Source organism: Macaca fascicularis, chromosome 9 (assembly GCF_037993035.2).
Source record: "Macaca fascicularis isolate 582-1 chromosome 9, T2T-MFA8v1.1".
NCBI classification, from domain to species: domain Eukaryota; kingdom Metazoa; phylum Chordata; class Mammalia; order Primates; family Cercopithecidae; genus Macaca; species Macaca fascicularis.
This window is the reverse complement of record NC_088383.1, coordinates 125348197-125365006: the sequence shown is the minus strand read 5'-3', so window position 1 is coordinate 125365006 and position 16810 is coordinate 125348197. Positions and strand designations below refer to the sequence as shown.

General features: G+C 33.5%; 1 protein-coding gene across 1 annotated transcript in view; it reads right to left on the bottom strand.

The window, feature by feature from the left end:
* Window positions 1-16810, bottom strand: part of CCDC172 (coiled-coil domain containing 172) — an 81930-nt gene that overhangs the window by 59760 nt on the left and 5360 nt on the right. Inside the window, exons 4-5 of the mRNA XM_074000857.1 lie at window positions 5268-5384; window positions 3915-4080 (exon numbers count right to left, since the gene is read on the bottom strand). Coding sequence (XP_073856958.1) covers window positions 3915-4080; window positions 5268-5384 — 283 coding nt within the window. The remainder of the gene's footprint in view (window positions 1-3914; window positions 4081-5267; window positions 5385-16810) is intronic.

Here is a 16810-nt window from a genome sequence, read left to right as displayed (position 1 = left end):
TTATGTTCAGGTTTTGACTACTGTGAATGAAACTGTAAAAATGTTAGGATATAGGTTTCATTTCTCTGGAGTATCTCATTGTGGAGTGGCTGGGTTGTTTGGTAAATGTACATCTAGCTTGTTAAGAAACTGCAAAACAATCTTCTAAAGTGATTGTACCATTCATTTTACATTCCCATCACTGCCATATGAGTATCAGATGCTCCACATTCTCATCAGCATTTGGTATGGTCAGTCTTTTTAACTTTAATTAAGTGGATATACAGTGATATATCACTGTCGTTTTAATTTGTATTTTCCAAATCACTAAAGATGTTATCTTTTCACATGTTCATTGGTCATTAGTACTCTATTGTGAAGTTCAACTTTTTTCCCTTTTATAATTGGCTTTTTGCCCTTCTTGTTTTTTAAGTTGTTAGAGTTCATTATGTTCTGGGTAACAGTACATTGGAAGATATATTAGTGCAAATATTCTCTCCAAGACTGTTGTTTGTCTTCTAATTTTCTTAAGTGTCTGTTTTTCTTTTTACGGTTCATGATTCTTGTGTCCCATCTAAGAAATCATTGCCTATTCCAAGATGGAAAAGATTTTCTCCTATGTTTTCTTCTAGGAAATTCATAATTTTAGCTTTTGTGTTTAGGTGTATGCCTATTTTGAGTTAATTTACAATATGGTGTGAAGAGTTAAGGATCATTGTTTTGGAATGGATGTCCAATTCTTCTAGCACCACTTATTGAAAAGACTTTCCTTTTCCCACTGAACTGTCTTTCCATCTTTGTTGAAAACCAGTTGACAACATGCATTTCTATTTCTGGACTCTCTTCTGTTCCAGCTATTTATATGCCTGTTTTTAAGGCAGTGACATGTTATCTTGATTACTATAGAATTTTAGTCTATTTTGAAATCACAGAATATAAATCCTTAAATTTTATTCTTTTAAAAATTGTTTTGACTTTTGTAAGTCATTTGTATTTCCATATACAAAGGCATTGTTCTCATAGGAGATAATAGTTCCATGTCCCTGAAGACCTTCCAGTGGGACAAGATGTAGAGGTGGAAGACAGTGATATTAATGATCCTGACTCTGTGTAGGCTTAATGTGCATGTTTGTGTTTCAGGTTTTTTTTTTTTTTAATTTTAAGTAAAAAAATAATTTCTAAGATAGAAGAAAGTTATAGAATAGGATATAAAGAAAAAATTTTTTGTATATTCATACAATATGTGTTTTAAACTAAGTGTTATTAGAAGAGTCAAAAATAATAAAAGGTTTGTAAAGTAAAAAAGTTACAGTAAGCTGAAGTTAATTTACTTTTGAAGAAAAATTCTTTCTACAAATTTAGTGTAGCCTAAATACACAGTGTTTATAAAGTTTACAGTAGTGTACAGTAATGTTCTAAGCCTCTACATTCACACACCATTCACTCACTGGCTCGCCCAGAGCAACTTCCAGTTCTACAAGCTCCATTCATGGTAAACACCCTATAAAGGTGCCCTACAGAGATTTAAAAAATCTTATACTGCATTTTTGCTGTACCTTTTCTAGACTTATATATGTTTAGGTAGACAAATACTTGCCATTGTGTTCCAACTGCCTACAGTCTTCAGTATAAGTAACATTGTGTACAGGCTTATAGCCTAGGAGCAATATGCTATACCATATAGCCCAGGTGTGTAATAGGTCATCCCATCCAGGTTTGTATAAGTACAATCTATGATGTTAACACGATGATAGTGACTAAGAATGCATTTCTCAGAACATATCCCCATTATTAAAGTGATGCACTATTGTAAATGGATTCAACTGTATCATTTTATTATTAGTTTTCTGTCTGTTCTCTGTGTTTTTGTTCCTCTCTTTCCCTTTCCCACTGTCTTTCAGATTAAATGTATTATTTTAGGCTGTCTTTCTAATTTCTATATTGTCCTTTTAGCTATTTGTTTTTGGATTATTTCCTTAATGGTTGTTTTGGAATTAAAATAAACAACTTTGGTAGCTTTTCTACAAGATGCCCTCCCTGCCTTCATTCTCACGACTAAGAAATGTCTTGAGGGTAAAGAAAAAATCCAATATTCTTAAGAAATCATAAAGACTAAATCTAGCATGTAAATTAAAAACCCTTTCCTAAGACCTCAGAAAAATCCAAGGTGATGCCTCAGAGAACCATTCAGTCAAACTATAGGGCCATTCAGTCAAACTACAGAGCCATATAGGGCCAAGAAGTTTAAGAATATTGTCTCAGTAGTTTTAGCAGAAGGCCAAAGTATAAAAGGGCTTATCTCAAAGAGATTTGTAGTTGTGGCTTTTCCCTAATGAAATGAGCCTCAGTAGGATTCATGTGAGACCCACAAAGTTTTTAAGAGAACCGTATTTACATAAACACAGTGAGCTTGGACTGAAATGGACAGAGGCAGTAAAAAAAAGAATGATACCCAACTTTTACAGAATGGAAGTAGGCAGAGAAGGACAATTGCAAACACAAGCTATCTTTTATATATATATTTAATATATATATTAAAAACACAAGCTATCTTTTATATATATATATTTAATATGTATATTAAAAAAAAAAAAAGGAATGACAAGAGAAGGGAAATAGGAGCACAAAGAGTGGTACCAAAAGTAATGGGGAATCATTCCCAGGTGGGAGGATGACTGAGTCCTAATCAAAGAATGTCCAGTACTTGCTTGGCTCAATTTCAGAATTGCTATGTAACAATGACTCCAGTTTTTCCGCTTTCTGAACAGAAGTATTGCTAGTGATTATCCTATGCCTATCTCACCATAGTATATTGGGAATGTGAAGGGCAACTGTTTCTTTGGCTAAGGTCTTCAGATCAAGAGGACATGTTCTCAAGGAGTTACATAAAGAACTACATCCAAGGAGCCTCATGTGCAATTGAACCTAGTTTAGATGAGGAAATACTAGACGTTAAACTAAAGCTATAATAGAATCTCTGAGGTTTGAAAACTGATTTATCCTTGACTTTCCCTATTTGGCAACTGCTTTTATTCAGGATCTCATCAAAGACTGCAATAACCCACATACTAGTTGTATGTTATATTAGTCCATTCTTGCACTACTATAAAGAACTACCTGAGACTGGGTAATTCATAAAAAAAAATAAAAATAATAAAAAAAAAAGAAGTAGAAAGATTTACTTAGCTTATGGTTCTGCAAGCTACAGAGGAAGCATGGCTGGGGAGGCCTCAGAAAACTTAAAATCATGGTGGAAGGCGGTGGGGAAGCAAGAACATCTTACATGGCCAGAGTAGGAAGAACACAGAGAGGCAGGAGGTGCTACATGCTTCCAAAGAACCAAATCTCATGACAACTCACTCAATCTTATGAGAATAGCACCAAAGGGGAAATCTGTCCCCATGAGTCAATCACCTCCCACCAGGCCCAACCTCCAACATTAAGGATTACAATTTGACATGACATTTGCTTGGGGACACAGACCCAAACCTTACCACTAGTGTTCCTGAAATAAAACTCTCTGCACTCCACTGTGTAAACTTATTTCCTAGCTTATAATGGATTGTTGGAGGATTATGGCGCCAATCCTAACCCCTACTGTAGCTTCCATCACAATGTGCTGTAAATGTCTGCTTATGACATATTTTCTTCCTCCACTGTTTACTTTTATATCTTCAAGACCTAGAACAGTGCCTATCACATAATAGATATTTATTAAATGAATGACCAAATGCTCATGTCACATTTACTTCTAAATCATTTGAAACTGCTCACAATAGAAGATACATTCTTCATTAGATCAATTAAAGTAAAAGAATCGCTATGCAGTAACCCAATTTGCTCATGAAAAAGTTAAATTTTTGGAAAATTCATTCATTCGAAATAAATTATTTTCATTAATGCAAGACAAATGAGGTGATAATATTTATTCATACCACTTTTCAAAGTGTTTGCTTGGTTTTCTAAGTCAGATATTTCAATCTTGATATTTTCTTTCATCAAAAGCTCTCTTTTCTTTGTTAGTTCATACTCATTATTAAAGTCTGTAATTTCCTTAAAAAATTTGTCTTCCTCCTCTATCATTTGTTTCTTTATAGCCTCCTTAAAAACATAAATAAAAGATCAAATATAGGTGTTAGTTGTAATAATATTTTTCCTGAATTATTTAAAATATAATCTTTTGGAATTATTAACAATGAAAGTATATAATTATACTTCCTGGTATTATGGCAAAAATGTTTTTTTCTCATAGTAATATTAATAAAAAACTGAAGCTATTATATAGTAACAACTATCTTCAGATGAAAGATTTAACCTTAAAGTTTGGGGAGATTTATTGAGGTAGATATCCTACCACTCTTCATTATATCTGTTATTTGTATATTAAAATTCAGAATAATATTACATTTTATAATTATAACATAAAACTGGAGAGTAAAGTAATTAAATGGCCAAACTGAAAATTTAAAATCTACACTTAAAGGAATTACTGCCTTACAGGAAAACAAACAAACAAATAAGGATAGCCAAGAAAACCTTTTAAAATGTGGATGATGAAGGCAAAATTATATATTCACTTCAAAATCAGTTTTAAATAATAGTTTACATTTTATGAAGTATCAACATGGTGGAGAAATAAGAATTTTCAAAAACTGTGGACAATGCAAAAACCTAAACTCTTTGACAATGCTAGAATCTAAACATCACCATATTTTTCTAAGCTATGTCAATCAATTTTAAGCCACATTTTCAAAGTGGCCATGTCATTTCAAACCACCAAGTGTTGGTTCTGACTTCAGATATGTATTTTTAATATCTTTAAATGTATTTTCTTTAAAATGTCAATTAATCACAAGTCATATTTCTAAATTGGCACTGTCATTCAAAACTATTGCTCAGGCTGTTGGCTCTGAGTTAATAAAAAAATATTAACAATATCCATCCTTTTAGCCACATCCATAAATATGCCTAAAGTGTGAAACTTTCTGCCTTTCAAAAGGATTTTATCCAAAGTCTCAATGCTTGAGCAATTCAAATCAGTTCCACTGTTTCTTTTGTGCTTATTACAACTGCAAATAATTGCTATATTACATCCCTGCCCATACACTTCTTTCAAACTGTATTACTCTACCAACTGGTTTTAAATAGCACTCAATACTTTCCTGTATCTGAGCAGGACTACCTGCTAATATGCACACGGATAATTTTCTAAAAGCATACTTAAGTATATTTGAAAACTTTTTTACATAATTAGTGTAATAGATTTTTCTAGGTGGCTGGAAACTTACAAAGGTTTGAAGAAGCATATTCCTGTGGTTTGTAATTTCACTGTACTGTTTTTCTAAGGCATTTTCATGAGTTTTCAAAAGCTGTAAGAGGAAGGATTTTTCAAAAAACTGTTGAACCTTCGAAGTACAAAAATAGAAATCAGAATAAAACAATTAATTAGACATTTTAGAGTGCCTTAGGTAACAGATTTGTCTAGTATAAAATATATTCTGTATTAATCTTTAAAATGCAAAATAAAATCAGCATCAAACATCTTATTTTATATATACTATCTTGTATTATTTTGTAAGTACTTTATAGTTACAATTTTATAATCTTTTCCCCCAATAAGACTATAGGCTCCTCAAGGGCAGAGAATGTGCTTTCTTTTTCCTCTCAATACCTAGAAAAATTCTTAGCTTAGGTACTAAAACTTTTTCAATATACACATTGAAATCTGCTTTAAGACTGTTTGTTTTTAAATAACAAGTTTCTATTTTCACAGATTATAAGGAATATATGAATGAATAAATCATGTACATAATATGACTAATAAAATAATAAGATAAAATCTAGAAAGCAGAGGCAAAAACCCAGTCCCATTATTATAGTTATATCAAATGGGTTTTGAGAACTCATTTTTTATTTTAATACTTCATTTGGTTCTAAGTAGCAAAGGGTATAATAAACATTAATGTTAGACATGCAACTGTTATTTCATTTGGACCTTAAAAAGTAACATCTCCTGAGAGATGAATATTGAAACGAAGTCAGGAAGCTTTAATATATAAAAACTAAAAATGATGCTGGACTGGAAATACTGTAATTTTTCTACTATGTTCAGTGCTAGCCCTCATAAGAAAGCATCATTTCCAGTTTGGGTCTGTTCCCATCTCTATAGAGAAAAGAAAAAGGATAGAAATTCAACTTAAATTGCAGAAAGCAAGATTTATGGTAGTTATAAGAACTTCCTCAAGGTGAGAGACAGGTTGTGAAATCTCTGTCCCAGAAGATATTGAATAGTAAAGAGCTTAGAAATAGTCTAGTCCAGAGGCAAAAGGGTTGGCTTAAGAGACAGTTTGAAATATTATGGCTAAAACGTCCTAGAAATATTGACATTTAAAAAGTAGCTGAAATAAAACAGAAAATATGATCTTACATTTATGTAAGATCGTAGCCCATCTGCCCATGTCTTCAGTACTTGGTACTGTTTTCATTAACCCGATTTTAAGAAAGGCATCAACAGAGAAAGATTAGAGAGGTACAATTCACATAATCAAAGGAACTGAGATCATATTTTAAAGATTAGGGGAAGGAATAATAGGGTGGTTAGTATTTTCTGTCTCAGAAGACAGAAATTAGAAAACATATGTCCAAATCTATAAAATAATGTAGAAATTTATAACAAGGGTAAACTACAGTATGATCTTGAAATCCACCACATTTATTTAGAATAAAATATATTTCGTGACTATTTAATACTTATTAAGTAAATGAGAATAAAATGAGGTCCAGAGAAGTTAAACACCTTAACAAAGGCTGTATAACTAATTAGAGGCAAATCTAGGATTAAAATCCAGGTCTTCTGCCTTTCTTTCTTCTAAATCATGATGTTAACATGGAAATGTCAGAACTATTTCAAAGTAATGAAAAGGTATTTCTAGAGCTAAAAAGGGACTTCAAGGTGTGATAATGAGTTGAAAATATATAAGTTTAATAAACATTTAAGGAAATTACCAAATCCTAGATCCACCCGAGCTTACTGAGAAGGGTGTTCGCAGTATATACCTAACTCTGAGTTACTGTTGTGGACATTGCCCAGGGATGTCCACAAAAAATGCTTTAAAGACCAAATAATGAGCTGGATAAACGCGGGTTTAATCTACTAAGGTATTTCAAGTATGATGCCCTTTAGAAACACAATTCATGAATTGTAAGTCCATGTATACCACTGGTCTGTTGTAAAAGACCTATGCCAAACCTAGAACTCAAAAACTAGGAAAATATTACTTATTAAACTAACAAATTTCTAAATCAGACTTAAGCAAATCTATTATTCAAATTCAGAAAAGCCTTACGTTAAGGACTCAGAAATTAAGGTGCTATGTTTCAGCTATCAATGATTAAGAGCTTAAATTACCACTGAGCCCATATCTTCTTTCTTAAAAGGGAGAATAACCAATATTAAGAAGAGCTAGGTAACATATTGGCACTTAACCAGAATATTTTACCATTACCTAAAAAATGAAATCTATATACCAAAAGCTAAAAAGTAGACAGCTGTTCTAAAGATTTATAAAAAGGGCATATCCATAATTTTCCTCTTCCCTAAAATTTTATATAAATCATCCATTTTAAGTTCTCTGCTTGTTTTTATTTTTAGTATTAGTTTATCTCCTCTTCATTCCCTTTTTGTCTTACCTTCCGTCTTTATCATTTACTTCCATATTTGCCTCTTTTAATCCAGATCTAAAGAGGCCCAGAGAGTCAATAATTACAGAAAGATTATGGTACATTAATCTTCAAATTTACATAGGATCTATGGTTAAAAACTGTTAATACAAAAAGTCTTGGTAAGTATGAGAAGTAGAATGATGGAGAAAGCGGAAGGAGTTTGGGAAAGTTAAAGTCAGGAAGGACAAGAATAGAGGCCTATAATATACTGCTTCACATTGTTAAGGACATCAATAGATCAAGGTTGCAGAAGCTAGATAAGGCCTATATTGTTAATACATTGCCTTTATATTTTAGTGGAACTAAGAAAAAAAAAAAACAAAACTTGAATCTGCCCAGTTCCTCCTTGTTAAGTATAAGTTACTAACTCTTCAGAAATAAAAGAGCTTTTCATAGTCTCCTATTCGTAGAATGTTTCAGATGGTTCTTTTTGTTCTTATTGTTGTCCCAACTGATTTATTTTTTATGTTCCTGTGTTTGAAAACTAAATCTACTGATATGTAAAATTTAAGTAAATATTCCAAATATAACCCTGAATGTATTGATAGGATCAAAAGATGAATAAATAATCATCAGAAAATCCTCTTACCTCTTTTTTGTTATAAAGGTAATGGGTGGAGATCAGAGTTGGGGAGATAATACATAAAATGTTAGAGTGTGATATAAAAATATTTCTAAACATATCTGAGTCAGGTTTGAACTAAGGCATATTTTATGTCTATGTAGCTTGAACCATTTATTTTATAGTAAATAAAAACTTAAAAATCCATTGCTTCTGTGTCCTAAGTTATCCACTAAGATCCCAAAAGAATACAGACAATATAAAGAAAAGGGTGGGAAGTTCCTAATGACAGTGATAAAATTTTCTCTTTTTCATTTCTATCTGATCTCCTACTAGAAATGAAAAAATATATTTGCGTATAGCCTTAAAGTGATAGGCCGGGTGCGGTGGCTCACACCTCTAATCCCAGCACTTTGGGAGGCTGAGACGGGCGGATCACCTGGTCAGGAGTTTTGAGACCAGCCTGGCCAACATGGTGAAACCTCCCTCTACAAATCAGCCAGGTCGGTGGGGGCACCCGTAATCCCAGCTACTCAGGAGGCTGAGGCAGGAGAATCTCTTGAACTTAGGAGGCAGAGGTTGCAATGAGCCAAGATTGTGCCATTGCACTCCAGCCTGGGCAATGTGAGTGAAACTGTCTAAAAAGAGAAAAAAAAAAAAAAAGTTATATTCTAGAATCTGGAATCAAATAGCCAAGCTTTGTCAGAAAATATTACTGTTTTGGGAAATTCTAATTTACAGTAGTGCCAACTCCCTGGTTAATTCTGCTTCTCTCAGCAATAAAGACTGTTTTTCCTTTCCTTGTTTTATTCCTCTTGGGATATTTAATTTTTTAATGGCACTTATAGTTTTCCCAGTGAGCTGACTTATCTGGTCAACTAGGTCAGTTTCCAGCAAAGCCATGATTTGTGACTTTTCACTACTCTTGCTGCCTGGGTGCCTTTAGGTATTTTTCTGCCAGGAGAACTTAAAAATTGAAAATGACTGAGGATTTAAAATTAATGTTAGGGTCCAAGCTAGCAAAGTACATAGGTCCTCTTTGTTGTGGTTGGTGTTGTTAAAAATAACCTCAGCCTTGAGGAACTGACATTTTGCTGATTAAATACTCTGCCCCATAGCATAATAGGCAACTTTACATTTTAAAAAACTAAGAGTTATGTAGAAAATTTCACATTCCTAAAATCACAACAATTGGGAAAAATATATCATTATTATGACTATATGATAAAAGACATTCTAAATACTAAGGTACATTAATGAATATTGTATTGATAGCAGACATTAAGGTTTTTATAAAAAAGATCTCTCTTTATACTTTTCCAAATCACAGAGGCAATGCTTAAAGAATAACTTACTATGACATAGTAATCCTAATATAGTTAGTAAGGAAGGAAATAACCGCTTGACAATGGCTTATAAGGCTTTACCTGATTTTCACCTCCTCACTCCCCCTCCAGCCACCTCTCCTGTCACCTCCTCACTTGCCCCATTCCAGCCACAGTGGCCTTATTATTATTACATATGTACCATATATAATATATATAATATCACATATAATATATACCACATACTATTATATATAACATAAACTATAATACATATATTTATACATATTAAATATTATATACAAATAAATATTTTTGTTGTTGTTGAAATGGAGTCTTACTCTGTCACCCAGGCTGGAGTGCAGTGGCATGATCTTGGCTCACTGCAACCTCTACCTCATAGATTCAAGCAATTCTCCTGCCTCAGCCTCCAGGGTAGCTGGGATTACAGGGGCACACCACCATGCCTGGCTGATTTTTCTATTTTTAGTAGAGACAGGGTTTCACCATGTTGGCCAGGCTGGTCTCGAACTCCAGACCTCAGGTGATCCACCCACCTAGGCTTCTCAAGGTGCTGGGATTACAGGCGTTAGCCACCACACCTGGCCCCATTATTATATATTAATCCAAGAAAATATATAGATAAACTGTGAAGAAATAAAAAAAGGGTTTAGTAAAGAAGCTATTAACAAAATAAATACCAAAATCTATTCTAGTTACCAACAACAAACAGAAAAAAGCATGGAAAATATCCCATTCGTGACAGCAAAACCAAGACAAAATACACAAATAAGAAATATCTGAGACCTGTATGAAAAACTTCTACTGAGGAACATAAAAGAAAATTGGAATAAACAGAAAAATATGTTATATTCTTAAATGTGACTCAGACTTATAAAGACATCAATTCTTCATAAATTACAACATGAAATTAGTGCAATCTTAATGAAAATTCCAATGATTTTGGTTCTTTTTTAATTTGACAAAATGATTTTCAAATTTATCCAGAAATATAAACCACGAAAAGAATCAGGAAAATTCTGAAAAAGAAATTACCCTTCCAGAGAGTCAAAGATATTTTAAAGCTAATATATTTAAGCCAATAATACACTGGTGCCAAAACAAATAGATTAATAAAGTAGTATAGAATATATAACACAGATACAAGTATAGACATACACATGCACATGCATACCATTGTATCATAAAGACAGTGTATGTCTGATCAATGGGGAACATGTGACATTTACTCAGGTGACAACATTTTTCTTTAAAATATTTAAAAAAAGAAAACCACTATAAAAGTATTAGAAAAAGATACTGTTTAAAATCTTGGAATGGGACAGGCTTTCCCAAGCCTAGAATGGATTCAGAAACTAAAACATTAAAAATTCTAGCAACACAAAACTCTAAACTTTAATAGAAATCATGTCATAAAAAGCCAAGATACAAATAATAAAGTTTGCAACAAATGATAAAGAAAGAATATCTGTAATAAAAAGCTAGATGCCAACCAGAAAAGACTAGAACAGGATAGAAATAGGTAAATATACATACAAATTAAAAATACTAAGTTAAAAAATTCAAATTAAAACTAAAAAGATGTCATTTTTATATTTATAAAACATATTAATTTCTAGTGTATGAGTAGTAAAACTGTGAGAATAACACTGGAACAACTTTTCTGGAGGACAATTTAAAAATAATCAAAGCCTTAAAAATTACAGACCCATTGACAGAGCAATTTGATTTCTAAGGCTTCACCCTAAAAAGCTAGGATAAGTGCACAAAGATGTACGTATACAATTATCACTGCAATGATGACAGAAAGAAATAGTAATTTATTAATACAATAGTAAATACTTATCACTAGGAAATTAGTTAAATATAGTATACCATATAATGGAATACTATGCAGCAATTAAAATTGCTTATATATATATATATTTGCTCAAATGTCTAGGTTACAGTAAATAGAAAAAAGCAAATTATTTAAGAAAAATATAAATGCATTTAAACAATTTTGAAAGAAAGCCTATGAAAATGTTAACTGTGTGGTGGAATTATAGGTGATTTTCACTCTGCTTTTTGCCAATTTCTATTTTTGGAATAATTTGCAATAAATAAACACTACTTTTATAAAGAGTTAAAACAATAAAACTATTTTAATTTTGAAAAGTAATCTACTGCATGTTTACCAAATACAATGGTAGAAGGTCTCAGAATTTTGCAGGAATAAAACCCACTCTTCCAGTAGGAACATAAGCAAGAAATCTCAGTAAAGATGGGGAGAAGCAGGACCTCAGAATGAAAGGAATATTTTAGAGTAATAATCTGATCCATTTGCTCACTGTGGTGGTCACATCTCTCCCTTTCCTTCCTCTGTCTCTTTTGGGAGGAATTTTTAAGCAGAAGAAATTAGACTATATTTGAAATCATGGAACTCATCTGAACAAAGGGAAGTGAGGTATACAGCCTTTCAACTTATCTTGAAATATTAATTCAGGCAGTAACAATCCATGAGACCATATATGCAGCAAAGCCTACATGAGAAAGTCTTCCTATCAGCATGAGCTCACAGGCACAACTGTTAAGTCGCCAGTTGCCTTTGATCCTTTCCACTCACCTTTTCAGAACTCACCTCTTGTTCCAAAGTCCAAAGTCAACTCTTTTCAAAATAACCCCTAAACTGCAAAAATTATTATTCCTCTTTTCCTCAAATAAAACTCCTATTCCTCCAAAGCTGCCCATCTCAGTGAAAGAGTAATCTGATTAGGGAAAGATGAGCAAAGCACAAATACTGACCGGTCAAGAACATTTTGTAATACTTTTTAATCTGAAAGACTCTTCCTGGGGAGCAACTTTAAAGTAACATAACTTCTGTGTATTTGGCAAGTCAGGTGGCAGTACCTTACCTTACCTATCACCACACATTTTAGGATATAAAACAAAGGGATGCTGAGGTAGAACATGTTTATTCATGCACTTCTTTTAACGGAAGAACTATACAATGTCGCACATTCTTTAAACCATACATCTTCCTCAACAAATAAGAAAACCTGGCACATGTGCAAGAAATAATCATATCTCAGTCAAGTAAAGCTATACTACAACAACACTAGAAATTGGGCTGGGGGTACTCACATCAGCTTGTCAATCAGCTTTAGCTCTAAGAAAGTAGTTGATTCTTCCAGTATTCAAGAAAATGAAAACAGGACGAAAAACAATTTATACATTGCATTTATGGGCAAATTGCAGGTCTGAACAAATCTCACAGAATAACAACATGAACCCTATGAAAAACACTGTTAATAGAAGAGATAAAGAGAATTATCCAAAAGATTACAGTGAAGAGTACAGGATGAAAAAAAAATTGTAATCAATTACTTACTGTTCTTAAGAGGATGCAAACAAAGACATGTCCACTAGTAAACAAGAGCAAGGAAGGACATAGCAGAAAAAGATAAAACAAAACAAGCTGAGACTTTTTAAAAGGCAGAAAATTAAAGTGTTAAAAAAAGAGAAGACAACACATGATTTAAATTTGCAGAGAGCATTAAATAACTAAACTAATACTGCAAAAGATAGAATCAGGGATATAAAGTATACAAAGTTTTCCCAGACTTCGGAGGACTCAACTCAGAGAAAAGAGAAAAAAGACCTTCTAAATTATAAGAAATGGGTATATTGAAAACAAACTCTATGTGGCCAGGCGCGGTGGCTCATGCCTGTAATCCCAGCACTTTGGGAGGCCGAGGTGGGCAGATCACAAAGTCAGGAGATCGAGACCATCCTGGCTAACACAGTGAAACCCCATCTCTACTAAAAATACAAAAGTATTAGCTGGGCATGGTGGTGGGTGCCTGTAGTCCCAGCTACTCGGGAGGCTGAGGCAGGAGAATGGTGTGAACCTGGGAGGCAGAACTTGCAGTGAGCCAAGATCGCGCCACTGCACTCCAGCCTGGGTGCCAGAGCAAGACTCCGTCTCAGAAAAAAAAAAAAAAAAAAAAAAGGAAAACAAATCTATGAAATAATAGCTGAGGTTAAAATGGAAGGCTCACCCTTGTTCCAAAAAAAAAAAAAAATAGATATGTCTGTATCAAATTTGGAATTACAGATTGTTTAAAATCATAAAAGCAATCAGGGAAGAAAACGAAACCTAACAGGTTACCTTAAAAAAGGATTTTTAAAAACGAGGTTGACTTCAATACTTCTGCATTAACAAATTTCAGAATATGATAGTGCTAGATCCACAAAATGTTGCAAAAAAAAAGGTTTGACTCAGTAATTCTGTATAGACAAGTTTTCATGCAAGTGTGAGGATAACAGAAATTTCAGATATTAATACCTTAGAAGATATATTATTCACAAATTCCTCCTACAAAATTACTTAAACAATTACATAGACTCATCAAAACACACAAAAAAAAATAAGAACTCAAGAATGACAATGTGAGGCATTGAAGAATTTTATAGTGCAGAATTATGGTTAATATGGCAGTAAAAGTGAAAGTAGAAAGGACTTACTTTTTACCCCAAACACAGAGAAATGCTAGATAAAATCTAACTACATTTAAAATATTATTTACATAGCTAAACAAAAAGGAAGAGAGGGAAATCTTCATGCAAGAAACAAAGAGACAGCTCAGGGTAAGGATGGTGTGTTAAAATTCAAGCTCACAGGAGCATCTTTCAGAAAGGATACAGGCATTAGGGATTAGGCTTTAAATGCCCACATAAGAACAAAAATCACAGGCAAAGAGAGCCAGGGCTGGACTCACTGTACTGTCAGGAATTGAGAAATACCTATGCCAGTTACGAAAGATGGATAGCAAAACTCCACCTATTGCCCTAGAGATGCAGCGTATAAGTGAGCTATATCCCATTGAGCCGTGAGTGGAAAAGGACTCACATCCTGTGAATCTGAACCCTGAGCCTAATCTGTGGATGGGTGTAAGATTCAAAATCTCTTATCTATACAGTGCAGAAATCCTGAGCTCAGAATTTAACATAAAAACTGGTCCTTAACAGGGAAAACTTGCGAGGCCCTGGCAGCAGGGGTGAAACTGCTTCTTAACGACATCTTTTCTATCAAAGGAATAGGTCGAACAGCCACGAAAGATAAGTTCTTCTAAAGATAGGTTCAATAAAATAAAATCAATAAATTCTTAAAGTTAATAAGAAAATCTACCACCATATAAGAAAGGCATCAAATCAAACAAGTAGAATTCAAGGCAGAGGAAAACAGAAAATAGAATTCTTTTTTTTGTTTGTTTGTTTTTTTTGTTTTTTGTTTTGTTTTTGTTTTTTTTTTTTTTTTTTTTTTTGAGACGGAGTCTCGCTCTGCCGCCCAGGCTGGAGTGCAGTGGCCGGATCTCAGCTCACTGCAAGCTCCTCCTCCCGGGTTTACGCCATTCTCCTGCCTCAGCCTCCCGTGTAGCTGGGACTACAGGCGCCCGCCACCTCGCCCGGCTAGTTTTTTGTATTTTTTAGTAGAGACGGGGTTTCACCATGTTAGCCAGGATGGTCTCGATCTCCCGACCTCGTGATCCGCCCGTCTCGGCCTCCCAAAGTGCTGGGATTACAGGCCTGAGCCACCGCGCCCGGCCCTTTGAAAATAGAATTCTATGAGAAAAATTTTAAATTAATTTGTTCATTCACTAAATGTCTGTTTAATACCTACTATTATTCAGGCACTGTTCTAGACACTGGGAATAACAGCAGTGAACAAAATAGATTAATTTCTATCCCTTGTGGAGCTTACATTCCACTGGAGGGAGACAAATAATAAGTAGATCAATATAAAACATGCCAAGAGGTGGTACGTATTACACAGCATAGAGATAGGGAGAGATGGTAATGCTATTTTACATAGGAAGGTCAGAGAAGGGCCTCTACAGAGAGGGGGACTCAAATTTTTGGTCTTTTGACCTCTTCATAGTCTAAAACATTATTGAGAATTTCTTTTTGTTTTCATGAATTATATCTAGAAATATTTTCTGTATCAAAATTAAAATTGAAAAATTTTTAAACATTAATTTAAGAATAACAATAATCCTATTGCATTTTAAATACCACATTTGTATTTAAAAATGACTTTCCAAAACAAAAGCAAATTAGAAAAAGGAGTTGCACGTAGATTTTTTACAAATCTCATTAACATCTGGCTTAATAGAAGACAGCTGGGACCAGGTTTGGTGGTTCACGCCTGTAATTTCAGAACTTTGAGAGACCGAAGTGGGAGGATCACTTGAGGCCAAGAGTTCAAGACAAGACTGGGCAAAATAGCAAGACCCTGTCTCTAGAAAATAATTTTTTTTAAATTAGCGAGGTAGGGTGGCAGAGGCCTGTAGTCCCAGCTACTCAGGAGGCTGAAGCAGAAGGATCACTTGAGACCAGGAGTTTGAGGTTGCAGTGAACTGTTACTGTGCCGTGGAGCTCCAATCTGGGTGACAGAGTGACACTCTGTCTCTTAAAAATAAATAAATAAAAACAAATTAAAAATTAAAAAAGAAGATAGCTGGACTCTCATATCTACTTCTACTCAATCTTTTGTAGTATGTTTTTCAATTGCAGAATAGGGAGTGCACAGATACGTAGTTGGAAATGATTGTGCATATTCTTCTTTGATACTATATCAAAATTTACCATGTGGCGGCTCCTTAAAGGTTAGTGCAATGTGGAATCTGAAACCATTTCAATGAACTTTTCATTCTATGTTATAATAAAATCCATTGGTCTAGATTGCACTTTGAGTCTACCTTTTCTCTATGCACAGTTTTGTAACTATGCATTACTTACTGCTTCCCTGAATTATGCAGATCCTCCAAATGTTGATATATTTCATAATATGCTTTCAAAAGTAACATTCTAAAACATTTTGAAACATACTGTTTCAAAAGTAACATTCATATTCATTAATATCACTAACCAAGTCACCAGAAAAATCTTTAAGTACCAGGAAGCTGCCAAGCTTATGGTGACAGATAGATAGGAATCCTCCAAAATTCTAATTTTTGTTTGAAAGCTTGCATATTATCATTGGCAAAATAATAAGAACAATGTCAGATGTTTGCCTTGACATTTTAGGCTTACTTCATTTATTTTTGAGAAAATTTTTGCCAAACACCCAAATCTAAATAACTACAACTTGACTGTCAATTATTTAAGTAAAAATGATGTTTCAGAAAAAGAATAGCTAGCTCATACTGCATCTCGAACA